Source organism: Trypanosoma melophagium (assembly GCF_022059095.1).
Source record: "Trypanosoma melophagium isolate St. Kilda chromosome Unknown ctg13segment2, whole genome shotgun sequence".
Taxonomy (NCBI): domain Eukaryota; phylum Euglenozoa; class Kinetoplastea; order Trypanosomatida; family Trypanosomatidae; genus Trypanosoma; species Trypanosoma melophagium.
Window position 1 is genome coordinate 157,221 of NW_027125140.1, and position 25,655 is coordinate 182,875.

Sequence of the window (25,655 nt, forward strand, 5' to 3'; positions counted from 1 at the left end):
CTTTAAGATAACTTTTTATTATTATCTTGCATTGAAATACTCTGGCCTGTTGTTGTTTTTCTTTTCCATCTTCTTTGTTCCTGTTATTATTATTATTATTATTATTATTATTATTATTATTATTGTCTTCTCCCTTGATGGATCGAATCATTCTGTAACTTCAACAGTTTGTGGAAAGAGGTTGATGACGATGATGATGATGATGATGATGATGATTATTATTATTATTATTCTTATTCTTCTTCTTATTATTATTGTATTTCTTTTTGTGTGGGCCGTTTTTATTTATTTATTATTATTCTGGTACTTAATATCTCTTGTCTTTTCCTCCCCCTTTTCTCTGTGTGTTTATTGTGTTCCTTACAAGTACGTAATAAAAAATAAAAAAAAAAAAAAAAGATAACCACACCCATTACATTACAACGAAACACAATGCTCTGCCGCTCCCGTGCCCTCTGTGCCGCCTCCTCCTCCCAATCGTTACTCCAATTACCAAAAGACATAACGGACTGGTCAAATCTGCGGCCTGTCATTGAAAGTCTAACGGATGGTGTTTGTACAGACCCGACCGTACTCGATACTTCTGTGATTCCAACAAGACACCTGCAACGCAGTCTTTTTCGTTTACCAATTCCAAAACTTGCTAGTACTTGCTCACGGTATTTGGATTCAGTTAAACCATTGGTGTCACCAAAACAATTTGATGAAACTGAAAAAATTGTAAAAGGATTTGAGGCTTGTGAAGGTGCCAAACTTCAGGATGAGTTGGTGCGTACAGACAAGGCAAATAAACATACATCATATATTTCTGCAGACTGGTTTGATTTATACCTGTCAGATCGGACTCCATTACCAATAAATTACAATCCATGTCTTATTACTCGACGAGATACAGATAAAACAGATATGCTTACTCGTGCAACCTTTTGGATTACCAGTAGTGTGGCTTTTTATCGAATGTATCTTGAAAATAAACTTAAACCAGAAGTCTTCTATTTCGGCACAAAGGATCATTATTGCCGAAGTGATTGGTTTCAACGAACAGTAGCTTTATCTCCTGAATCTATTTCTGCAAAAGTAATGGCAATTGGTTCGAATTTTTATGCCCTTCCTCTTGATATGTCACAATATGGTAATTTAATGAATTCTACCCGAGTCCCTGGAGCACTAAAAGATGAGTTAAAATCAATTGGATTTACTCCACATATAATTGTACAACATCGAGGTCATCAGTATGTTGTAACTGTTGCAGACAGTGAATGTAGACCTTTACCGGAAGAGCAAATATATGCGAGATTAAAAGCCATTACAGATATGAATGCGGTATCACCAAAAACAGAAGTTGGAGTACTCACCAGTATGAACAGAACCGCATGGCATGCATCACGTGTAATTATGATGCGAAATCATAAAAATAAAGAAAACTTTGAATTGGTAGATTCTGCTATGTTTGTATTAAACCTAGATGATGATATAGAAGTAGATTATTGGACATCAAAAGGTAATAATGCGGTAACTCGTGCTATGTTAGTAAGAGATACAAACCGCTGGTGGGACAAGAGTATGTCTGTTATTGTAACCAAGGATGGTTCTCTCGGTATAAATTTTGAGCATAGCTGGGGTGATGGTGTGGCAGTTCTTCGTTACACACAAGATGTTTTTAATCATTCTATTATGCGAAGTAGTAAAGGAATGAAACGTGATACGGTTCCAACAGAAGTTGTTCGACAAATTAAATGGCATCTAACACCAGAAATTGAACAGGAGGCATCTAAAGCAAAATTACGTATCAGCTCAGAAATTCGTCGTATGGATTTTTTTTCTTGTATTTTGTCTGATATTGGAAGATGTAGTGCTTTATTTAAAGAAGGAGGTATTAAGACAGATCCATTCTTTCAGGTTGCTATGCAACTTGCTTGGTGGCGTATGTACAAAAGTACAGTAAGTACATATGAAAGTGCAAGTACTTGTGCTTTTCTTCGTGGTCGTACAGAGTGTGTTCGCTCAGCAACTTTAGAAAGTCAAGCTTTCACTATGTTAATGGATGCACCTGATGCGACAACGAGTGGAAAAGTGGTAGCACTTAAAAAAGCTATGAAGAAACATGGCAGTCTTTCCAAAAATGCAAAAATGGGTGAGGGTATTGATCGTCATTTATTTGCTCTTTTAAAGGTAGCTGAGCGTCGTAATCCTCAGCATGTACCAGCGCTATTTAAAGATCCATCATATAAAACACTTTCCAGTAATATGTTAAGTACATCCTCGCTTTACTCTGATGCTCTTATTAGTGGTGGCTTCGGACCTGTGAGCCCTGGATATGGGATTGGTTATGCAGCAGCGGATAACTCTGTAAAGTTCAACATCTCATGCTGGAAAGAAGGTGGACCACAAGGTTCGGCACAAGATTTCGCTGAGGCTATTTATTCCGCTGTGGTTGATATGTATAATATTCTCTTGACAAGCAGCAAAAACGCGTGAGGTTGTTAATCTCGTTTTTTTTCTTGTTTTGGTGAGAGTTTGAGAAAGGAATGATATTATTTTACAAAACTCTTTTTTTGTTTAGCGAAATATATCTTGTTTGCCTTTCCAATTTTATTTGGTATAGATATCGCCTTAGTGTTGGAAATTTGGGGAATTCCACCTAACCTATTTTATTCCAAGTGGAAAGGGTGTGTGTTGGAGATCTTTTTCAATACCTGTTTTCCTATTTGTTTTTTTTTTTAGGAGTTTGATGAAGATAAGGATTTTTCTTGGTCCCGCTCCCTTTAGGGGATGATGTGGGTTGTGGTGCATGTAATGGGAAATATAAAATGAATAAAATATATAAATATAGCGTGTATTTTTGTTTTTTCTTTTTAGTCTTTTTTTTTAAAGAATAGTCATGGAAATGTAATGACTATTTGTTTTGCTTTATATTTATTTATTTATCTACTGTATTACCTTTTACCTTTTTTTTTGCTGATAGCGTTTTTACTACTTTTTGATCTTCTTGCTACCCGCGAGTAGACATATCTCTTTGAAGTTCTCATCCATATGGCATCGAGGATACACGAATATATTCGTATACAAGAGGCCAAAGAAAAAAAAGTATCTTGCGTATGGTTATGTAACATATTTTTTTTAATTTTATTGGTGTTTTCCTATGCGATAGCGTTTCTTGTTTTTTTCTTTTTCGTTTCTTCGTTCATGTTGGGGAATATTTTGTCTTTCTGAGCGTACGAGTTTTTATTTGTTTTTATCACTTGCTTCTATATTTGCTCTTATTGGTGTTGTTTCTTCCTTTATATTTTCTATAATTTCTGATTAATATGCTCCCTGTTACTCTTTCTACCACATTTCTCTTACCCTCCACCCTAATAATACTACTACCGTTGTATTGGTCATATTTCCTATTTATTTGAACCGATGCAAGCGGAGAAACACCTTGTGTGATCAAGTCCTCTTTAGTTAACGGAATCTCACTCTTAACCCAACCCACACACCTATAAGTATTACTTAAACAGTCTTTGATGGCCCCTAAAAAGAAGGCAACAGAATCCACCGCTGCAAAAGAAGCGGAAGAGGTGGAGCCGTGCGTTGGGGTGGAAACAATAATAACAACAACAACAACAACAACAACACCACCGGGATCTCCGCCATCAGAAGCCCTTCGCAGTGAAACTACTGTTGCGGAATTGTACGCCACACTTCAGGCCGCGGTTACCGAAAGTCCTGCGAAGGTGAATGATTATGTGCGTGAACTATTGCGAATGTTGGCAGAAGCTGAAAACCCTGATGCCCCTCTTCTGGTTCGTGTACGTACATTAGAGTTTGTGGCTCGCTACGGTCATCATCTGCGTGATGGTAATGCCCTGAAGAAAATTGTCACTTCTCTTGTGAAGATTCTCAGCGGCACTGAGGATACACCACAACTTCTCGTTGCCGCCGTGCAGGGCATCGCCGCACTTGGGCCGGTCTCTGTGCTAGACAAGAAGTGGGAGTATCTCTCGCGGGAGGGGGCGGATGTGCTCATGCAGGTCATGCTGGACGAGAATGGCTTCACGGAGAATGTACGCCAGGCCGCTTCCAAGGCATTTGACGCACTTGTGCAGAATGCCTTCCGGCCGGTTGTAACAAAACTGCTGCACTGGATCAGCGATGACCGCGAGGCGGAGGAAGAGCAGCAATTAATGAAAGAACGCCGAATGGCAATGGCACGACTTCGACGACTCGCACAGGCCCCCGCTATGCGATCACAGTGGTCAGATGAAGTGCAGGAACATGTATTGGGTCTTATTATTCGTGTACTTTCCACCGTTACGGTGCGGGAGTTTGCGCAGCTCACATCTATCGCCGCTGCACTTCCAATGGTGCGAGAGAGTGGCGGTCTGCAACTACTAACCGCGTTTCTCGCAAGGAATAAGCTTAACAGTGACCGAGCTCTGGAGTCTCTAAGCATCATTGCGCAGCACGTTACTGCAACTTCGTATGATATTACGCCAACATTGGAAGAGGCGTCGCTTCTTACAACACCTGTTGAAACTACAACACCAAAGGGATTGTGGCATGCGAAAGTATTACTACTTGCAGCTCGTCTTGCCACTCCTGAAAATGTTGACAAACTATATAGTGCAATATTTAAACAATTAACACATGTTATGGGTGATACCAGCGTATTACCTGAAAATCTGAGTACCTTTGAGGCTTTACTATTTGCGTTTGTTGCTATAGGACAAAAGAAACCTGTTGAATTTTTAAAGCAGCTAAATGAAGACGCATTTGAACAAAAATGTACTGCGTTATTGAAGGTCATCACAGAGATGGAACCCCTTGTAGTATACGCAGTGAAAAAACTTATGCAAAGGTCTGCTGCAGGAAAGAAACAGGTAGAAGCGTTGGGTTGCTGTCATAATTTACGTGTAATCTTAGGCGCCTTTTCCGCCAGACACATTCCAATGGGCGCTCTCACAGAGAGTTGGCTACGCAGGCACTCCTTACCATCCCTCAAACGTGGACGTGAAGCTTCATCTACGGCAGCTGTCAAAAGAGCACCCGTAACATCATCAGGAACTTCTTCCATATCTATTGGTGTACTACCGCCTCCTCCTGGCACGGAAGAGCACTTGAGGAAGAAGGCACGCACGCAGAGTCAGAGTAATAACCGAAACAAGAGATTCAACGCAAATAACAGAGGTGGACGATCTAGAAGAGAACGCCGTGGTGGCTTTTTTTAGATAGAAAGAAAAAGAGATAAAATAGATGGTGAAAGAAACCAGTGCAATAAAAATAATGGTGGGGAACTACTGCAAGAGCCGGGAGTGAAGTGGCGGTCTAAAAGGACATTGTTTTCAACAACGTGAAGTGAAGGAAATTTAAGAAGAAAAAAGAAAAGAGAGGTTAAGAGAGAAATAAGTTGTTTTAATTAACAACAGTGACAGGAAACAGATGCTAGAACGTAATAGGGATATTTTGTTTCTATCAAGTACTGATTTCTCTCTTTAACTTCAAAGGAGGGGAAAAATAAGGAAAAATAACACATATGAGATATTTTATTGAGAGAATAGAAAAATCTGTGTTTATTCCTGTTTCTTTAGATAATCGTATATACATATATTTTATTTGATTTTTTTTTCTATTTAATGTAAAACCAATTTTGATTTATATTTACTGTAATTAACTAATTGTTTGTTATCGCCTTGTTTTTTCTTCTTCTTTTTTCTTTGTTTGGTCACATAGTTCCTCTTGATTTTTACGTCTTATTTTTGTGACGTATCTGCATAGAGTGGGTTGTGCCATTCTCTCAGGAGGTAGTCGGAAAAGGACTCTGTGTGGAAGAGGAGAGAAAGGGAGAGCGGCATGACTCATCAAAATGCAGAAAAAGAGGGTTTTTTTAATACAGCAGGACCTGCGTTGATGTCTGGTGCTGTGCAGGCTGTGATTTTTAATCCTTTTGATAGGGCACTTTATGTGCGAGTGAAATTCCGACGTAATCATTTTTTAGATCCTCGAAACTTTGAACAACCATTTCAAGGTTTTTTGAATGCCGCTGTGTATCGTACTCTTGTAGGAGCTTCATACATGTTTTGGCAGGACTCCATGCGTATTTTCATTGAAAGAGTAATGCCAGAGTTTTTTCAAGCTTCTCATTCGCCGAAAACAAATGCTTTTCTCATTGGAGCCGCAGCTGGTTCCTTGAATGGTTCAGTTTTAAATGGCATGCAAGTTGTTAAATATCGCATGTGGAATTCAGAAATTAATTCTTCTTTCTTTAGGGTAACTCTTGAAGCATACAAGGAAAATGGATTACGAATATTTTTTCGTGGAATTGGTGCTACTGCACTACGTGATTGTATTTTTGGTGTCGTGTATGAATCTTTTCGACGTGCTACAGGATTCAAAGACTTCCTTGACTCATATGTTATCTTTATTCAACGATGGTATGAGGAAATCTCTGGCAAAGGCTTGACATCTGGCTGTTCTATCGCAACAGAGAACTCAACTTATCATGAAAACGGTGTAGAGAGACCTTTATGGAAAAGTGAGAAGTGTGGAACTTGTGCTTTTATCTCTAATCTTGTCGCGGCGTTGTTAGCATCTGTGGCGAGTTCACCGTTTAATTATGTTAGATCAGTAATATATGGGGCTCCTTCAGGTTCGGTTCCAATGCGCTATCTTCCACTTCTTCGTTCTTTCTTCTATCAGGCGTACTTTATTTATCGGAATGGTGAAAGTTTCAATGGTTTAATCCGCCCTCCAGCAGATGGAGGAAAACTTTCTCAAGCACCCCTTGGTAATGGTAGTAGTAGCAGCAACAACAACAACCAAAATGGTTGCTTGGGAAAGGAAGCACAACAATCATGGAAATATCTCACAAGTTACTCTACCACCTGCAGACGTCACCCAATGGCTGCGTGGCGTTGGGTAAATAGTCGATTGAACATTGGTTGGGGTTCTATACGTGTTGGTCTTGGGATGGCAATAGGACAGAGCTTATTTCATATGGTGCAAGATGCTGTTCAGGCAATGTGAAGTATAAGGTTAATTAACGTTATATTTGAAAGTAGTGCTCGTATTTTACTTATTTTCTTTTCTCTTCAGCACACTTTTGTATAAAATAAGGATGAGAGAGAATGGACTGGTTAATTTGAGAAGAGAGAAAAGAAAAAATAAACCAATGAAAGAAAAAGTACGTATAGAACATGTTCTGTTACGCGACTTCGTTTTTTTTTTTTCATTGGTTTATTTTTTCTTTTTCTCTAATTTTTATTGACGTTTCACTGAGTAACCCATTTTAACTTTTTTTTTATTTTTCTTTTGCCATCTCGTTTTATCTGTCTCTCTCTATATATCTTTTTTTTTTCCCTTCCCCCATTGTGTATGTATTTATAAGCTCAGGGCTTCTGCTGCAACCACTTACGGGTGTTTGCTCTGCAAGATGCGAGCACTCCGCCGCCCCCTGTCGCTCTCGCTGCTGTTACTGCCGTCATTTTCGTTATCATCATCCTCATCGTTGTTGGCGGCCCGCCGTCTTCTCACGCCTGGCGAGGACGACGCGCTGTGGGCGAATATGCGGTTGGTCCTGCGGCGCCACGGGGCCCTGCCGCTGCCGCGGGTGAGTGCGCTGCTGAGTGACGAGGTGCTGGAGTTGATGCCGGCCGTCGCCGGGGGCCTCCGCCGGTACGTCCTCGACCGCCCCGCCCGCTTCACCGTCGCGGTCCTCCCCGGCGGCGTGACGGTCGTGATGTTGGCGGCCGAACTCCGCCGCGCCGGGGACGCCGCCGGGACCGTCGCCCTCGTCCTCGCCCACATCGCCGTTGCCCCGCAGCAGCAGCTGGACGTTGGGCTGCTCTTCCGAGCCCTGCCGGCACTGGAGCAGCGACGGTGGGGGAATGCGCGGCGACTGGAGGCCATGCTGCTGCAACACCCATCACTCGTAATAGTGCACGACGGCATCGTGCGGGCCGCCCCAACAGCGTATATGACGCGAAAAGGTATGACAACACCACCCCCACCCCCACCACCGCCACCGCCACCGTCATCCCTCTCAGCACAACAAAAACAACAATACCAACAAATTCGTATAGGGAGGGAATTAAAGTCTCTACCAGAGGCACCATCCATATCAGGCGCTCTCACGGATGATCCAAAACTCAATAAGTTGATCATTTTTCTTCAAAAAACAGTTCCTTTTTCTCATTATTTACCTTTGCGATCCTTGATACAAATGTCACGGAGTTCCATGTGTTTTTCTCCTAGAATGTCAGTAGAAGATATTTTAGCCGAGTTACAGCGGGTACCGGCAACATTGTTAGACTGTCGTGTGATTGGAGAAGAAATGGATGATGTGTTTCTCCGTATGGTAGACGCTGAACGTCGTATTTTTGTTAATGATGAATCTGTAATTGATAAAAAATTTGCAGTCTTGAAATTTGGAAAATCCTTACTTAATGCGTTCCGCGTTTACGCTACTGAAAGTCCAGAAAATAGACGTAAACTACAGTCTGGTGTTTCCATGACAGATCTTAAAGATATTTTACCAGCTGATCTTATGAAGCAATTATTTTTGTATGAGACAAAACAGAAGGATGCGGCATGTATTTTCATTTTTGATCGTCTTCGTCATTTATTTGATGTTAACATGAATGCATATATGGTGCGTCCATGGGAGGTGCTAGGGGAAGCTGGACAACCTTCTAGTTTAACGTGGCAAACTACACCAATACCGGTCGTACTGCGACACAGTGTTACAGCACTAGCTGAAAAACCACTTTCCCCAGAAACTTTTTTTCTCTCACTACCTAAAAGTTCTCGAGAGCAACTGCAGTTGGCTTATCCTACAGTAGAGGCTTTTGTAGCTAATCACTCATTGTATTTGCTACTAAAAGATGGTCTTGTATGGACACCTTACCTAGCGGCAGCTTCGCAAGGAGCACGTGTTCCCTCGTCTATGCGTGTTGGCGTTTCTGGACGTCACTTTACTGAACCTGTCAAGGCGCAAATGTTGATGCAGCTAATGCCAAAGGATCACCCTGTGGAATGGAACCGTTTTCGTGGGCATCCCTTAGTGCGAGAGCTACCGTTTAATACTGCTAGTATTAAGCCAGATTTCTTTGAAAAACATCGTGAATATTTTCGTGTCTACGAAGTACTGGGTTGTACGAAATTAATTGTAGGTCGAAGGGATGGCAATCCTCCACCCGCACATTATCTTCAGCCACCATGCAACTCTTTGGCAGATCTTGTACGACAAATGGCATTCTTTTCTATTGGTGGAGCACAGGAATCAACCATCCTGAATCATCTCTCCAAAGAGGCTCGTCTCATGGTGCGTCGATATGGTTCATTAGAGCAAATTGCACGACAACTGCCTATGTGGTTTCACGTTCAAAATGAACGTCTGGAACAGGGAAGTGCTATTATTTCTTACATTGTCACAGATACGTCGCATGAATCGAACGATAAATCGCAACGTAATGAAGAGTAATATTAAATGAGGAAGAAAGAATGAGAAGAGGAACTAGTTAATAGTTTGGCTTCTTTTTCGTTTTTTTTTTTTTTCATTACCTTCGGGATGTCGTGGGTGATCCCACATGCCGAAACTCTTTTTTTTTCCTTTCTCTCTCTTCATTCCTCTATACATGGAGAGGGAAAGGAAGTCTTATATTTAGGTAACGTTTTTCTTTGCGTCTTAAGTGATTTTTTTTTCGCTTTTGTTAATTTTTTTTTCTGTGTTCTGATAGTTATTCCCCTCTTCCCGCCCTTTAAAAGAAAAGAGTGTTAATACACAACCACACATCCGCTGAGTAAAGTGAAAGTGAACTAAAGGGAAACAATAAATCAAGAACGAATTAAAATTATTTTTAAACAAGGGGAGTAGAAAGATGCGCCGAACTGTTTTTTTCATGGGTCGCAGTTTAACACAGCGCCATTTGAATGCTTGCCGCAGTCCACTACTGACTGGATATGTGCGTGCAACAGCTCTACCGTCTACTACCCACGGGCTGACAGCATCACCGCTTTCTACTGGTGCACTTCTTGGAGCAGCAACTTCCTCAGGTTCACCGCTGCCTATGGAAGAAATTGCTGAAGGTGTTATGAATTACGCAGTCGCCACACTTCTCGCACAAGGTATGTGTGCTTCTCTAATGACAAAATTCAGTTGTATGCAAAATATATCAACGTGTGTTATAGCATGCGAAAGAGTATTTACATCGTTGTCTGATTATTAGCAAAATAGTGTAGGCTGAAGAAACAAAAAAAAGAAGATAGATATATATAGGAAAAGGAATGCAATTGCTGATATGTAAAGTATAAGATTTACATATCTACCATATTTCTATTTCTATTCTGCTCCTTTTTTTTAAATCCTAAATGCACTCTTTGTACATTTAATGATATTTGTTTGTTCATTGTGTTTACATTGGTATTTACTTCAAAAATGAGGGGCATTGACGAAGATTCTTTTTTCTTTTGCTGGTTTTATGGGGTTTCACTATTTCTGAAAACCATTGGTTCAATCGGCTTCTGCCCTCATGGTATCACATCACTTTTTATTATTTTGTAGTGCGAAATGGAAGAAGATATAATTGTGAGAGGGACAAGGAAAGAGAATGATAAACTGTATCTCTCTATGGAGAATGAGAGGGAGGGAGAATATAGTAGGAAACATAAAAAAAAAAAGAATGAAAAATGAAGGTGCAAGAACGAAAAAAAGAAAGTATACATAGCGTTAGCCGTAACAGAAACATTCTGGAGGGAGAGAGAGAAGGGGGGATAAAGATTGGTGGATAAGAAGAAGCAGTTGTTGTTTGTTCGTTTGTTTCTTTGTATGTGTGCACGTGTGCTCGGTAAAGAAGGTGATTGAAAAGAGAAAAAAAAATAAGAGGTTGTTGGTCTGTTAGTACATGTCATTACACTTTCTATCTATCTATAGATATCTGTTTCTGTATATATATATATATATATATATATATATATATATATATATATATATATACATAAATCTCTGTGTCCGTCTAGATGAATAGTTTAAAAAAGAAATATTTCTGTTTTTTTTCATATATTTTGAATCACGTTTCCTTTCTTCCTAGGTATCTTTACTTTTTTCTTTTCTTCTTTCTTTCCTTCCTACGGTTTATTATTACTCCGTGTCTCCCCGGAGTAGAGGATTGGTTGGTTTTGAGAACACTAGGGGTGGGCAATAATTCTCAAATAAGATCAAACACAAGTTCCTAAGCACGGAAATACCGAAGAGATGCAGTTGGCAGTGAAGCAGGAGTCTTTTCGCATTGAGGTGCTACTCAGTCGACTCCAGACGGAGTGTTTCAATCTCTGCTGTACGAATCTCAAAACGAATGAACTCTCTATGGACGAGGTGCGCTGCACAGACCGTTGTGTCTGGCGCTACCTGGAAACTAATAGCATCATTGCCAGCACAATTGGACGCGGGGAGAGCGGTGGAGGGAGATTGAAACTCTAAACTGGTAAAGGAACCGATAAGAAGAAAAAGAAGCAACTGATAATGGAAAGGTAAAAAAAAAAAAGAATGAAACTCTTTTTATTCTTCGCTTAGGTGGTTGCTTCTTTTCACAGGTGCAAGTGTGTATGCATTTACATTGCCAATACACAGGGAGGGAGGCCTAATTCCACACCCTTTGTCCAATACTTTGTTTTCCAACTAAAACAAACAAGCAACCAAGAAGAAAAAAAAAACGAAAACGATATCCATGAACTACATGGAAAGAGAGCTCTATGGCAACTGTTACCCAAGAAGATCTATTATTGATCAGATCTGGGGTAAAAAAAAAAAGATATGCCGTACCGTTAATGTAATTTACTTTTCTTTTTCTATTCTTCCATCTTTTTTTTCTTTCTTGTCTCCAGAAGTAGAAAGGAATACCAAAGGAAAACTACACAAACAACCCTAGACCCATACCCAATACTCCCCTGTGTCTCATTGACGCGAGGATACGTTAAAAACCCCCTTAATCAAACAACACCCATCAGAAAAAAAAAAAAAATGCGGCCCTCACACCGCCAGTTGTCGTGGCTGCTCTTCCTTACCCTCCTGTGTGTGATGTGTGAGTGGCTTCCCGTCACTGTTCACGCAACGGAGGAGGCGGAGACAATTTCCACAAAAGACGCCGCCGCTGCGGAGAGTGAAGACGAAGATGTTTACACCGGCGACGACACAGACGGCGGGTCTGTAATGGCGCGGGCGATATTTCCAAACAGTGTGGGCGTTCTTTCACCAACGCTCCCCGCTGGTGCCCCCGCGGACGCTCTTCTTTCCTACCGCCATCAACAGACCGGCCACCGCCACACCGTCGTTCTCCTCGCCGGCTATCTCGCCCCACACAACACTCATGGACAGGTGATACAGAACTTCTCTATTGTGCGCCATGCACGCCCAGTGAACCCAGCAGAGACGGTGAGTTTTCAGTATAGATTCACCCCAGATGCCATGCTGGAGCCGAATGAATACAACCTCGTTCTTGGACTTTACTACCATGACAATATCACCAACAACACCTTCTTCGTCACCGCCTTCAATGATACCGTGACAGTTGATGAGTCTCTCAGCGCAGACCCCAAAACACTACTCACATACATTACGCTACTTGTGTTATTCGGTGGGGTAGCCTACTTTGTGGCGGCGAAGGTTGGTCTTGTGGCTGTACTAAAGGGAATGCGCAATGGGCGGAGTAAAGGCCGACGGCGTGTGGAAGTGGGTACAAACGGAGAGGGCTATGATCCAGATTACATCACCAGGGAACACCATGCCTACAGAGAGTCGGTGCTGCAACGCAATGCCTCATCCTCTCCATCAAAGAAGAAGAAGTAGGAGAAGAATAATTCTTCATCTTGCTAGTCATTAATGACAAATAATGCTCGTGCTAATTATCATTGGGGGAGATGAGAATGAATGATGTCTGATGCTGAGGCGAGTGAGAAGGGATTAGGAACGTACTAATCGACCAAAGGAAAAGGGAGAGAGGGGAAGGAAAAAAAAAGTGAAGGATGGAAGGAAATGTGAAGCGGAGAAAAGAGAAGAAAAATACCAAGGAAAAAAAAAGAAACAAAAACAACGTGGCAGCAGGAGAAGAAAAAAAAAAAAACACAACAAAACCAAACAAACACATGAAAAGAAAAGAAAAAAAAAACGAACAGGCTTCAGTGAAGTATCATGTGTCCTTCCCAAACGTCTAATGACGTGAGAACGAGATAATATGCACGTGTGTGTATGTGTTTGTCTACCTTTGTGAAGTGTAGAGTTAGCAAAAGTGGTAGTGGTGATGGGTAGATTAAAGCATGTCGCAATGTGTGCGTCTGCACATGCATTTATTTACTGTTCTTACTACGACCACTACTACTATTGCTGCTGCTTCTTGCATTTCTTTTATTGTCACATACATATCAAATGTGATCTGGATGTTTTCTCCTTTAGAAGGCTGAAATAATGAAAAAGAAGGGTCCATGAGGGAAAGAAAAGAAAGAAAAGAGTTAGAGAAGATATTGTGCGTTTTTCTGTGAGAGGGAGTAGAAGGGATGTCAGAGTGAAGGGGAAGGAGACTTTGTACGATTGTTGTGGTTGTTGTCTTATGTAACATCGTATTTCGTATTATATGTACTGGAGAAAGGAACTGTAATAACATTCCACTGCATACAATTTAGACGTACATTTTCATCTAAATTTTCCTTTCTTTTTCCCTTTTTTTTTCTGATCTTTTCTCACATTATCTATATCTTTATCTATCTATATATCCACCTAATTTGATTTTTTTTTGTAAAACACGGTCAGCAAGTACGTATGTGTATCTATGAGAGAAAGAGGTGAGAAAAGGCATTGAAATTATTGCAACCAGGCTTTCTGACGATCATTTCCTTCTGCATGTGATATCGTCTGTGTAGCTTTTTTTTTTGACGAGTTCTTGATGCCTTTGCAACTCGAAGAGAATCTTTTAAAGAAGAAGACAAAAGAAAGAAATAAGTAACACAAGAGGAAGTCGATTGCAGGAGAAAGAAAAAAAAAAATCTCTCTATTTTGAATGGGAGATGTTTGTCTCATTTAATTCCTCTTTCTTTTTTCTTTTCGTATTTACTTATTGCTGACCTCTTTCTTAGGCTTCTCACAAAAAAAAAGGTGAAAAGAAAAAAAAAGGATAAACAATAGGCGTAAGGGCAGGAAGCCATAGTGGCTCACCTGAAGTGGGGAGTCAAGAGAAACTAAAAAAAGAAAAAGGAAGAAACAACAAATAAGTATGGCGTACAAACTTTTAGATGCGGAAGTATTTCTTTCCGTTGTTGTAGCCTCAAAGAAGAATGAGGCTGTTGGCATACCGACTGCCACCCTAAAACTTGTATTAGAGGCCCTTCCTCGAAAATTAGATCACCAGGAAGGAATATCTACTGATGCTACTTGTGCAGCAATAGACACCGCAGCCCCAATACAAACATTGGGGGAATTGGACAAAAAAACTGTGGCGTTGCGTTTGTCCCACGCAGAGTTATATCAGCGGCTGGCGGAACTGGAGGATGTGGCTCAGACGTTGAGAACAAAGGGAGAGTGAGGTCGATTGATTGTTTACCGAGACGATTTTATAGGCATTTTATTAATATTTTTTTCTTCTACTTGTTTGGTATCTCTGCTATTATCGTTATTAAACCCAAAGAAGGAGGGGAAAAGAAAAGAAAAAAAACACCAAAAGAAGTAAAGTGAAAGTGCGAGGAGAGTATACTCATTTTGTATTTGAACGTTCATATAGGCTTGGGTACGGAAAAGAAAAAAAAACATAATTTATTTGAAAGTTTATGTATACGCTGTTTTTAAGCCTCTCGAAAGGTTTTTTTTATCCTTTTTCTTCTTTATCCTTTTTTTTATTCTAATTTTTTCAAATGCTGATGGTAATCTGATGGGACACACTGAATCATGTAGAGGGTTGTACTTTTATGTTTGCAATAAACCTCCACTTCTTATACATTTAAATTTATATCACATATCGAATGAATTCGGTGGTCCCACTATTAATGGTACCTGAGGTGGTGGCGCATGCGGTGGATTGTCTTCTTATGGCTGCTGGACGTCAATCTCTTGATGCCATAAAAAATGCTGCTGAAACTATAACTGCAGCAATAGTTCAAGCATATTATAAACAACAACCAGAAGAGAGAAAAGAGGAGCAAGATATAAATGATTTAAATATCATAGAAAGGTTTCAGGTACTTCGTTCACTAATTCCTATGACACTATCTCATGCATTTAATATTCTTCAACGTGTTCATGCTAGCTCTGTTTTTGGTTCTACAGAACGTGGAATTTCAACTACTTTGGTGAATTTGTTATTTTGCACCATTACACTTTTTCGCTCTGTGGGATGTGACCTTATATTACAGCAGAATCGGCAACAGAAGTTTGCTCATTCAGAAATTAATTCCCAAAATAAAGAAAAAGAAGAACAAAATCAGTTATTGATGCTCTTGCAGAAGTATTCTGAACTTGAGCAAGAGTTAATTGGTGTGCTCAGAGACTATTTTTCTTTAATGGTATATAATGCGGAACAACAACTATGGGAATTAGAAACGGCTGCCATTCCCATTGAAAGTATTAATCTTCCTGTATTACATATTGTCCCATCTTCTACGGCAAGTCTTTCTTCACATGATTGTTGGATATGGTTACTCGTAGAAGTAACAACTTGTACTGTTTTCATCCCAAATACGCTCTTGTTAAAGGAAGTGGGTGAAGTCTATTGGGTTACTCAAGTTTTACTTGAAATGAATCCGCAAGATTCTTTAAGTACACCATTTGCTCAAAAAATAACAGATATCATTCTTAACGTATATGTCTTTTTACTTAAACGTTGGATGACGCGGTTTCCAGGTATTGCAGAAGCTCTAAATTGCTGGAGTCAACGGGATACAATCTCATCACTATCTTCAACGGTACTTTTACAAGAAGTAGATCCGAAAGATATTACTAACTCTAATACAAGAAGTAAAAATGAGGAAAATCACAATAATAATAAATACAAGGATGAGATGACAGTTCCAGCGGAAGTGTGTATCATTCTTTATGACATTGTATATCACCTTCCTATAGTATTTCGTAATACCAATCCCATGTTAAAACTTCTTCGTGTGCTCTCTCAGCTTTCTGTGGTGCGTTTGTTTTTTGTAGTACATCAATATTTTGGTACAACCATAGCTGCCGATAAACTTTCAGTAGAACTCTCTCTATTGTTAAAAACACTCTCAGAGTCTCTCTTTGTGTGTACGGATCACGCTACATGTACACTCCTACCATCAGAGGCAAGTGTGCCATATATACAAATGATTTTATTTAATATTGCTGCATACTCCTTTGAACTTCAAACAGAGATGAGTTCTATATTACAGGCACAGGTACATATGCCTTCTGTAACTGCTTCTCTAAGGTATGCCTATATGCTTCAATGTATTGGAGCTATAGCAGAAGGATTCGAAGGTCATAAAGCGTCTCGAAAGAATAACAATGAAAGTACTGTTACTTCTCATGTGGATGCAATATTTGCACAAACCTTTGTGGTGGGACTTGAAGAAGTTTATTCTTGTGTTAGGGCATTATCATCCTCTGTAAAGTACACAGCTTCTTTGCAAATTTTCTTTGGCTACTCTAAGCAGATACTTCGTGACACTTTAGAGGAATGGAAAATAACCATATCCTCACTCCCTCCGCAGGTTGAAGTTGACAAATTTTATTCTTTATTATCTAGTGAGAGTTTAGCTGCTTTAGAGCATATACTTTCATTATATGTGGCAGCACTTTCTTCTGAGGATAGTGGTGTAATGCCCAAACACCGTTGTTGGTGGCTTTTAGCGGTTTCCTATTTACGTATGGCAGACTTTGAAGCACAACTACAGCAGGTGACAGGTATGTCACTAATATCAGTAGAAGAAGATAATGATAGTAATGCGTTTAGTTGTTCTACTCCATCTGAGAGTGTACGATGGCTGTATTTAGAGGAACATGAAGGGACTACCTGCAGTACTTGGGATGAGTGGATGCAACTACGATCGCGTAGAAAAGGAAATAGGCGAATAAAACCAAAACCTCGTCCTATTGCAAGCGCTACATTTACACTACGTGAACGACTTATTTCAGCCTCTTTACAATTTCTTCTTGCTGCTCTGCGCGCAATTATCATAATAGAAGTAAATGAAGCAAAGGAAAAGCAGCAGCGGAATGAAGTGGACAATTGTTATGGCAAGAACCATAACAGAATCACTGCAATGAATGATGAAACTTCTCAATCAACGGCATACATAACAGCATTCACACGTTTTCTGCTCATGATGGAGCATGTGCAACCAGCAACAGTTGTACACTGTTCAGAGGTGTGTACTCGAGCTATTTCTGAGTGGAGATCCACACTGTGCGGTGGAACTGAAAAGACATATGATAGAATTACGGAAGCGGATGTGAATGCTGCTCAAGCTTACCAGTTGTCTGTGGCACTTTTCCTCCGTTAAGAGTTTTTACTGAATACACGCCCTGCACGTTTCTTTTCTTTTATTGGATTATTATTATTATTATTATTATTATTATTATTATATTATTATTATTATTAATTATTTGTTTGGTTGTACTGGTTTTTTTTTTATTTTTCTTTGCGTTTGCCCTTTTTTTCGCAGAGATTTTTTTTTCCCCCTTTTATTCGTATAACATGTACCAACTCTGATTTTCCCCTATGGTTATGGTCAGAATTTTTCTGTTTTTATTTTTTTCTTTTATTTTTTCTTTTTGTTGATTTTCTTACTATTATTTTCCTCTAATTAGAATCAGTCTTTCACTCTTATTCCACCAATGTCGCAACCAACCATCAACGAGACTCAGGAGTTGACTGTAAACACCGCCGCGATCACCGCATGTGAAGTTGACGTCCCGCATCCCATTACGTGCGAGGCCGCTGATCTCAGCAGTGTTGTGGAGACCACCGAAGTGCCGCCGGCGGAATCGTGTACGAATGCACCCGCAGAAGTTAAAGAAGTGAAAGCGGTGGAAACAGAAATTCCATCTAACGAAGTGGAAGCGGTGGAAGCTGTTGAAGGCGAGGCAAAGAAAGAAACACCGCGGAAAGATGAAGATGAGAGTGATGACACGGCGGCCGCAAATAAGCGCCGCCGCTTTGAAGACACAGCACGGGATTCAACGGGATGTGAAGAGAGAGATGCGGCCGCAACTGCGACTGCTGCATTGACGAGTGCAGATGAGGAACTGACAAAAAATGTCTCTGCAAGCAGTACTCAAGAGGCAACTGACGCTGCAGAGAATCCGTCCCAGTGCGCGTGAAGCCATGGATGGCTTAAATGTTTTTTTCTTACAGAAAACAGATTACAGAGCTTTTTTTTTTAGTGGTTCTACTAGTAGTACCACTAAATAATAATAATAATTATTCCTCCTTTCCCTTTTGTTACTTCTTTTTATTGTCGGGTGTATTAATGGCAGAAAACAGAGTGTCTGCTTTGCTTTATAGGGTGTGTCTTGAAATATTTCTTTATGCATTGCATTTTTCTATAAGTATACAGTGAACCACTATTTTTTCTTCATTCACCTCCTATTGGTTGTGCTATGCGTGTATTTCCCTTTATTTCTTTCACCTTCTCATTGTAATAACAGAATAGGAAATAGTATAAAGAAAAAAACATTTGCAGTAATGAGTAATGCAAACGGTACGTCCTCTGCGGCGCGCTACTTTGAAGCAGATAAAAACTACGGTGAATGTGGTGTATGTTTGTGCCAATGGAAAGATGCAGAGGAGTTGATTCCCTGTCGTCATATTTACTGTAAAAGTTGTGTGGAAGACCTTCAGGAGTGTCCTGAATGTTGTACTGCAATTGAACGCAGACAAGCACCAAACTCGGCCTTGCTGGAATTGCAGAAATGTATGAAAGGGAAGTGTAGTGCATGTGGTTGGATGGGAACATACAGGGAGTTTGTGGAGATACACGTAAAGTGTTCATCTAAACCAAAAGAAATAGCAACTTTCACGTCAACAGATAGTACTAGAGCCAGTCATGCAGTAACGGAGTATTTCTTAGAGGAACCTTGTGTTGGGAATGGCGGGACTTCTCATAAAAGAAATTCATACCCCCAGCAAAAATCTCAACATATAATTGATCATAATAATAATAATAATATTAATAATAGCTTTCCAAGCTATGTTCCTAATAACCTAAGAGGTAGTTCTCTACCCTATGTTACTAAAGCGCGTGTCTCCAAGTGGAAAGAATCAATTTCATGTGTTGCAAGTGACTATGGTTTAACAGAGAAGGATTTTAATTTTTTAACAGATAATTGGGCAGATTTTGCATCTTACAATCCAAAAAAAGATGAACCAGAGCTTTATTGGCGTGATGCATGTCGTCTTCTTCGTTACATGAATTTACCAAGTCATCCTAATGATGTAATGGAGTTATTTCATATGGCAATGCAATTACCAGAAAATGGAAGTATTCCATTTCATGTACTTTGCTTATGGATTCCATTGTCACGTCGAAATCCGGAAACTTTATACAAAATGAATCTAAAAGATTATTTTTCTCTATTGAGTTATGCCCATATCATAGATGTTGAAAAAACTGGTTTGTTTAATGAGGAACAATGTAAATTTATTGGCGAACAAATGCTAATGCGTGAACTCACAGCATCAGAATGGCAGAAAATTTTGCCAATTGTCATTACCAGATCGGCGGCATTCCGTCATAGTATGCCGTTGATATATCACAACTCTGTGATTTCCGGTCCAAACGTGAAACTCCCACTTCACGAAGTTATTCTTCTTTATATGGACATTATCGATCTTAAGAACAGAAAAACAGTTTTTGAGGATCAACGACAAGAGGGACAACAGGGATCTGAAAAGCGCCGAGGACTAACGTATGGGCAGCGTGTGGCATCTATGCTGCTCCACTATAATCCATCCGCTCTCGTTTCTATTGAGGAATTATTGCAGCAGCATAGAGGAAATGAAGATTCACTTCTAATGACACTTGTACAAGCATATGGTCCAGAACCACCCTAATGCCTTAACCTTCTGTGATTTATTTCCCAGGTATTTTCTTCTGTTAACGTAACGTATATATATATATATATATATATATATATGTATAAATTGGAGAAAAAAAAAAGTGACACTGCTTCTTATCTTTGCTTTTCTTTCCTTCTTCCTTTCCTTCTTCCTTTATTTCTTGCTTTTTTTTCTGTAGTGATTTCGTGATGTTATGACATTCAAACATATATGTCTGAATGTATTTCTGCTACTGTAATTCTGCGAGTGATGTGTGTTTGTTGATTTTCTCCTTTTTCTTGGTTTTGTCTTTTGCGTAACTCAATGGTGTTAAAAAGAAAAGAATTTACTGCAGAAAGCTTTTTTTCCCCGTATTGGTGGTGTAGAGGGGATGCCCGAACTTGTCTGTTTGCCCCCTTCATTTCATTTTTTTTGTTTATTGTGCGATGATATTAATGATAACGCTATTCTTGGGTTTGATGTTCTTGTTCTTTCTGCTGCTGCTGCTGCTGTTTTTGTGGAACGTATCAATCCGTACGCTCTCTCGGAAAGAAAAAAAAAAGAACAACAATTTTTACCACTTTTCTCTTTATTTGTCATGTCTTGTATATATATATATATATATATTAGCAAGCCACATTAGGTGAAGGGAAACGGCTTTGTAATGCCGGCACCAACTCATCGCAGGGGGAGCTCTGTGGGAGACAAGCGTCAGAACAAACGAACTATCTCTTCTAAAAAGGGAAAAACAAACAACATCAAGAAGGAGAAGACAAAGTACCATAAGGAGAAATATGCCCGAGAACAAAAAATGGTGCAGCAACGTGGTGGTGCTGACCATAGCACTTCTGCGGGCTCTTCATTTAAGAGTAAAAACAACAGCGGTGGACGTCATCAACCAAAGTCGGCGCGAACGAAAGATATTGACATTCATTTGGCTGCTAAAGTTTCATCCGAACTACGTGTAGATTTGGCGAACTTTAAGTCAAAGTTAAACGTTACAGACCTTTTCGGTTCAGAGCTTGGTCAGTTTTTTAAGTTTGTACCACCACCATTTGTGCAGCAGCACCTCCCTGAAGAGGTGCGGCCTTTCCGCACGTACTTAAGTAAGTTTGAACGGGGTGCGCCAAATATTGTACATGCCTTTATTGCCTGGTATGAATGGGCGTGCTATGAGGTGAACAAGGGGAAAGGGCATGGTGGTCACTCTAACAAACTCGGTGGCTGGAAGAAACAACCATCTGCAACAGATGATAATGTGGATGCTGAGGAGGAAGATGGAGATGTGGGGGAAGAAGAAGAAAATAATAATAATAATAATAATAATAATAATAATAATAATAATAATAACCACAAGAAACAAGAAGGGGAAAAGAAAGATGGACGTGGTGGAGAAAGAAGTCATGCAACGATCAGTGGTGCTCGGATGACGTTATCTAATACCGTAAAAGAGCGGGGACACATTCGTGCATTACTTCAAATGTGTTTAAGACATAATTCATCACGTCGAAAGGAAGGCCAACATGCTTTTCTTAATCATATTAAAGCGAAACTGGACGGTGATGTAGATTGTCATTCTTTACAAGCTCTACGTGACACATCACACCACGCCGTTCCCTATGCACTTTCAAGACTTCTTCTTGGTATGGCTACAGAAGATTTAGCTATGATTGTTCTACACGCACATGCCCTTTTTCTTACTTTACGTGAAACAGCTCTCACCCCTGCTGTTGTGCTTTCACTTGTGGGCGAGGAATTAGCATTGGATGTTCGCGTTAAAGCGGCTAAAGCTCGTTTGGAAGCACGAGTTGCTAAAGGGGAAGTACCACAACAAGGTGGTGAATGGGATGATATTGATCCTGATAAGATTAATGATCCAACTAAAGGAGAACGGAATCAACGTATGATCGCAGCAGTTTTTGCAATGTGCACTGTCGTTGCTAATTCTCAAAAGATGAGGTTGGAAGATGCTCACCGTCTTGTTCAATATTTGTGCTTTACATATATTGAACAAAAAGCTACTCGAGTTTTTTCATCAAACATTCTATTTAAGGTGTTAGAGAAATTTCCTACACTTTGGGAAGACAAAACGGTATTGGAGTGGATCTCATATGCATTCTTTCTTTATCCAAAGATGGAATACTTCCGACCAGAAGGCGTACAGTTACTACTTCGTCTTATGACGAGGGAAGAGGAAGAAACACCGAAAGCTTTTACAAAACATCTCTCTCCCACTGTTTTAAAGTATACCGCCATGGATCCTCTGCAACCTTCTACAGTGGAACAATTGGCGAATGCATTATTCCGAAAAGAGCAGGTTACAGCAGTACATCCAATGGTACATCCAGTTTGGGAAGATTGGTTTGATATTGTGCTTCAACGATGTGCTGCAGGTGAGTCAATGAAAGAGCATCTTAGCACGATGGTACATAATGCTATTGCGCCTTATAGACGTGGTAATGCCGATGCCCCAAGACGTGCACTATTTCAACAGCTTATTTCTCGTCTTGGACAGTTGGCTGTACAGAATGATGATGCTAAGCAACGTGCAGAAATGCTTCAAATTGCCAGTAAAACTGTAGGTTACGGTCGTCGAACCATTGCTAAAGCTACTGATGTAGCAGAACTTCGACGAATGCCATTGGAAGCTCTTGATGCCAAAGTACGTGATCTTATCTCTCAGTATCGTGCCATACGTTCTTCTGATCCATCTGCCTTTGCCAATCGTACGTGGGTATTACTTGAATTGCGCTCCTGTCTTTGTGTGCCGTTACGTGAGGGAGTAACGTGTACGTATGTGGATGATGCTGCACGAGCACTTTTGGAGTTTGGTTTCTTTCCAACACCACCTCACCGTGATGAGAGAAATATGAATCGTGCTATTTTTCTTTTTGCCGATGTCTTTTCTTTTACGTACACTGCAGGTTTATCACGACCAAAGTGTTCATTGAGTCCACTAAGTATTATTCAATCTTATCTTGAAGCAGAGGGTAAGGAGCAGACTCGGTACAGAACAGGTGATACACATAGTAGTTTTCGTAAGGCGCGTAATCGTATTGTGGAAGCGTTGGAAAAATCTGCGAAGCGTAGTGTTCTCTTTTACGCAGAACGAGACATGCATGTGATGCTTGTGTTGCTCTTCCTTGTACTAAGCACAGATGATCCCACTAATGAAGATGCTAAAATATTAGCTGTTTCAACAGTACCTGATCTGTGCCAATTTTTTCTGACTGGTACACTTGAAACGCTTGATATCTTCTATGATGTGTTAATGTCCCTCGCTATGCGTCCAACGACACCAATTCACGTCTTGCCATTGATGACATGCATTCGGCGCATTGCTACTGGTTTTATGCTAAAGTTTGCCCGTTATATTAAGGAGCGTGTAACACTTAACCTTCTGCTAGCACCACTTCGGGAAGCGTACCACACTGATGACCGTGAAAAGGCACGACAAGCAAAAGCGAGAGGTGAGAAGACTGATGAGAATGACAGTTCTGGTAGCGAGGATGATGAAGAAGATGATGATGATGATTATGATTATGACAACGAAGAAGAAGAAAAAAGCGAATCTGCTAAATCTAATTCCGAAGGTGATGCTAACGGTAGTGATGATGATGATGATAGCACTAGTACAACGAGTACTGAATCTACTGAAAACGATGACGACGACGACGATACAGAGATAGAAGTTGAAGATGAACTCAATGGTGATGGTGATGATAGCGTTAATAGTAATAATAATAATGATAAGGAAAAAGATGAGGATGATAATGATTTTGATGATGATGATGATGGTAACGATGACGAGGAAGAAGCACCAACGCAGCAATATATTGATGCACTAAAAGGGATGGTGGGCAATGTAGATTTGCAATTTGTGTACCCTGTTGATACTGCTAACAAGGAGAAAATTGATGTTGTGCGTGCTATTCAGATTGCTGCTCGTGTGGGAGCATCAATGCGTTCTCCACTTATGGTACACATTTTCCAAGTTCTTTTGGCTGTTTGTCGTGAAAACGTTAAGTCAGCTGATGACGTCATCTTCAACAGTACCGTTTCATCTATTCAGTTACTCATGATGACGAAAAACCGCTATTTTGGTCGTTTCCTCGTTGCAGAAGACCTTTTTCAAATGCTTTCTGATATTCAGAGTTTCTGCCGCAAGGCTGAACATGTCTTGGTTCGAAAGGAAAGTCAATCTGTACGTCATGCAGTTGTGGTGCGTCGTCGCATGGCTCAATTAAAGGATGTTGCCCTACGTGTATTTCACTTTGTAGCATTCCTTGCATATAAAAACCACGCTGGTGAGGATGTACGAGTAACACTTATGGAGTTTTACAAGTCCATCTTCTGCGATCGTGGTTGGGACAGCAAGAAACGTCTACTAGGCATCAAGCGAGACATGCAACACTACCGTCACGGTTATGCCTGGGCCTTATTACCGGCTGTGTGTGAGAAGTTCTCAGAAGTCGAGGCACTCGCAGGACCGCAGCGTGTACGTGTGTTCAGTTCTTGTTGCCACGTTGTGGAGGCGATGCTGCCGCGACTCTCCGGTATCGGTGCGGCACTGCGAGCTGCGGCCGGTGCCCACATTGCGGCATTTCTGCAGTCCACAACACTGCACGCGGTGTATGCGATGAAGTACACCCTTCTGTACGATTACCTCCACTGTGCCATGATGGTCCTAAAGTACAGAAGCCGCGTGCAGCAGATGGAGCCATCGTGGTTTGCCGCCGTTGTCTCAGAGGCGGTCAGTGACGACTCTCTGCAGATGTCCGCGGCGTCGATTCGTCTTCTCGCGATGATGGAACGGCTGCTCGGTATCACTCCCCGCGCCCGACAGACAAAGGCACCCGTTCCCGTCAAAGTGCTGCAGCAACAGTACGAAAAACACGGCAGTAAAGAAAAGGCAGCATTCTACAAACGCGCTCGTCGGGTGCGGTCAAGGATAATTAAGGCTCTCGTGGCACACCGCAATGGAGACTTGACAGACGCCGAACGGGCTTTGAAACGACGCCGACGTGAGTCAATGAAAATTGACGATCGTCTCAAACGACAGTTGCTGCGTGTGGAACGTTCGCAGATGCTCACTAAAGAGGAGAAGGAGGAAAAGCGTAAGCGCATTGCTATGGCTAAACAGGAACGTATTGCAAAGAACCGTGAACGTAAGCGCCGACTTCATGAGCATCGCGAGAAGGCATTCCAGCGCTGGCGTGAACAAAAACTGGCTGAAGCAGCAGCTGCAGCTGATGGTGCCGATGAGTAGGTCTATTTCTTTCTTTTTTTTTTGTGTTTGTGCATGCTCTCATGCATTTACATTCAATGGGAGTTGTAGACCAAGTGGTGAGAAGGGAATGTATGAGGAAATCAAAAAAGAAAAAAGAAAAAAGAAAAACGAAAAAAAAAAAAAATGGAGATGCAGTTAATAAATAGGTATGTTTATGTGTGTGTGTGTGTGTTTGTGAATCCCACAATAAGGCCAAATATGATCAAATATGAGAGTTTTTGTGTAAGTAAGTCCAGTAAATAAGATCTAAAATCAAGGAGACCCCTTTTCTTTTCTTCGATTAAGCAACATATGTTTCTTCTCGCGAAGATTAAAAAAAAAAAGAAATTTCCCCTTATTTT

The 25,655-nt window shown here is 40.6% G+C and overlaps 12 protein-coding genes across 12 annotated transcripts; all 12 read left to right on the forward strand.

Annotated features, from left to right (window-relative positions):
- Nucleotides 1-432: 432 nt before the first annotated feature.
- LSM04_007250 (Choline/carnitine acyltransferase domain) lies at nt 433-2,478 on the forward strand (the record flags this gene model as incomplete). Its single annotated transcript, XM_067330797.1, has 1 exon — nt 433-2,478. One exon carries the CDS (start codon nt 433-435, stop codon nt 2,476-2,478), a length of 2,046 nt encoding a protein of 681 aa, XP_067194120.1.
- Nucleotides 2,479-3,509: 1,031 nt separating this feature from the next.
- On the forward strand, nt 3,510-5,213 carry LSM04_002254 (uncharacterized protein; the record flags this gene model as incomplete). Its single annotated transcript, XM_067330798.1, has 1 exon — nt 3,510-5,213. One exon carries the CDS (start codon nt 3,510-3,512, stop codon nt 5,211-5,213), a length of 1,704 nt encoding a protein of 567 aa, XP_067194074.1.
- A 622-nt stretch (nt 5,214-5,835) lies between these two features.
- On the forward strand, nt 5,836-7,008 carry LSM04_009595 (Mitochondrial substrate/solute carrier; the record flags this gene model as incomplete). Its single annotated transcript, XM_067330799.1, has 1 exon — nt 5,836-7,008. One exon carries the CDS (start codon nt 5,836-5,838, stop codon nt 7,006-7,008), a length of 1,173 nt encoding a protein of 390 aa, XP_067194138.1.
- A 406-nt stretch (nt 7,009-7,414) lies between these two features.
- Nucleotides 7,415-9,463, forward strand: LSM04_004455 (uncharacterized protein; the record flags this gene model as incomplete). Its single annotated transcript, XM_067330800.1, has 1 exon — nt 7,415-9,463. One exon carries the CDS (start codon nt 7,415-7,417, stop codon nt 9,461-9,463), a length of 2,049 nt encoding a protein of 682 aa, XP_067194096.1.
- Nucleotides 9,464-9,860: 397 nt separating this feature from the next.
- On the forward strand, nt 9,861-10,208 carry LSM04_000992 (uncharacterized protein; the record flags this gene model as incomplete). The annotated part of the gene is made up of 1 exon (XM_067330801.1): nt 9,861-10,208. The coding sequence occupies one exon, from the start codon at nt 9,861-9,863 to the stop codon at nt 10,206-10,208; it is 348 nt and encodes a 115-aa protein (XP_067194055.1).
- A 1,025-nt stretch (nt 10,209-11,233) lies between these two features.
- Nucleotides 11,234-11,458, forward strand: LSM04_007492 (Tim10-like; the record flags this gene model as incomplete). The annotated part of the gene is made up of 1 exon (XM_067330802.1): nt 11,234-11,458. The coding sequence occupies one exon, from the start codon at nt 11,234-11,236 to the stop codon at nt 11,456-11,458; it is 225 nt and encodes a 74-aa protein (XP_067194123.1).
- A 540-nt stretch (nt 11,459-11,998) lies between these two features.
- On the forward strand, nt 11,999-12,823 carry LSM04_003113 (Translocon-associated protein (TRAP); the record flags this gene model as incomplete). Its single annotated transcript, XM_067330803.1, has 1 exon — nt 11,999-12,823. The coding sequence occupies one exon, from the start codon at nt 11,999-12,001 to the stop codon at nt 12,821-12,823; it is 825 nt and encodes a 274-aa protein (XP_067194085.1).
- Nucleotides 12,824-14,240: 1,417 nt separating this feature from the next.
- On the forward strand, nt 14,241-14,549 carry LSM04_008452 (uncharacterized protein; the record flags this gene model as incomplete). The annotated part of the gene is made up of 1 exon (XM_067330804.1): nt 14,241-14,549. The coding sequence occupies one exon, from the start codon at nt 14,241-14,243 to the stop codon at nt 14,547-14,549; it is 309 nt and encodes a 102-aa protein (XP_067194128.1).
- Nucleotides 14,550-14,982: 433 nt separating this feature from the next.
- Nucleotides 14,983-17,487, forward strand: LSM04_001004 (uncharacterized protein; the record flags this gene model as incomplete). The annotated part of the gene is made up of 1 exon (XM_067330805.1): nt 14,983-17,487. One exon carries the CDS (start codon nt 14,983-14,985, stop codon nt 17,485-17,487), a length of 2,505 nt encoding a protein of 834 aa, XP_067194056.1.
- A 334-nt stretch (nt 17,488-17,821) lies between these two features.
- LSM04_005179 (uncharacterized protein) lies at nt 17,822-18,307 on the forward strand (the record flags this gene model as incomplete). Its single annotated transcript, XM_067330807.1, has 1 exon — nt 17,822-18,307. One exon carries the CDS (start codon nt 17,822-17,824, stop codon nt 18,305-18,307), a length of 486 nt encoding a protein of 161 aa, XP_067194105.1.
- A 364-nt stretch (nt 18,308-18,671) lies between these two features.
- On the forward strand, nt 18,672-20,039 carry LSM04_006714 (zinc finger protein; the record flags this gene model as incomplete). The annotated part of the gene is made up of 1 exon (XM_067330808.1): nt 18,672-20,039. The coding sequence occupies one exon, from the start codon at nt 18,672-18,674 to the stop codon at nt 20,037-20,039; it is 1,368 nt and encodes a 455-aa protein (XP_067194117.1).
- A 649-nt stretch (nt 20,040-20,688) lies between these two features.
- LSM04_004861 (uncharacterized protein) lies at nt 20,689-25,293 on the forward strand (the record flags this gene model as incomplete). The annotated part of the gene is made up of 1 exon (XM_067330809.1): nt 20,689-25,293. One exon carries the CDS (start codon nt 20,689-20,691, stop codon nt 25,291-25,293), a length of 4,605 nt encoding a protein of 1,534 aa, XP_067194100.1.
- Nucleotides 25,294-25,655: the final 362 nt, after the last annotated feature.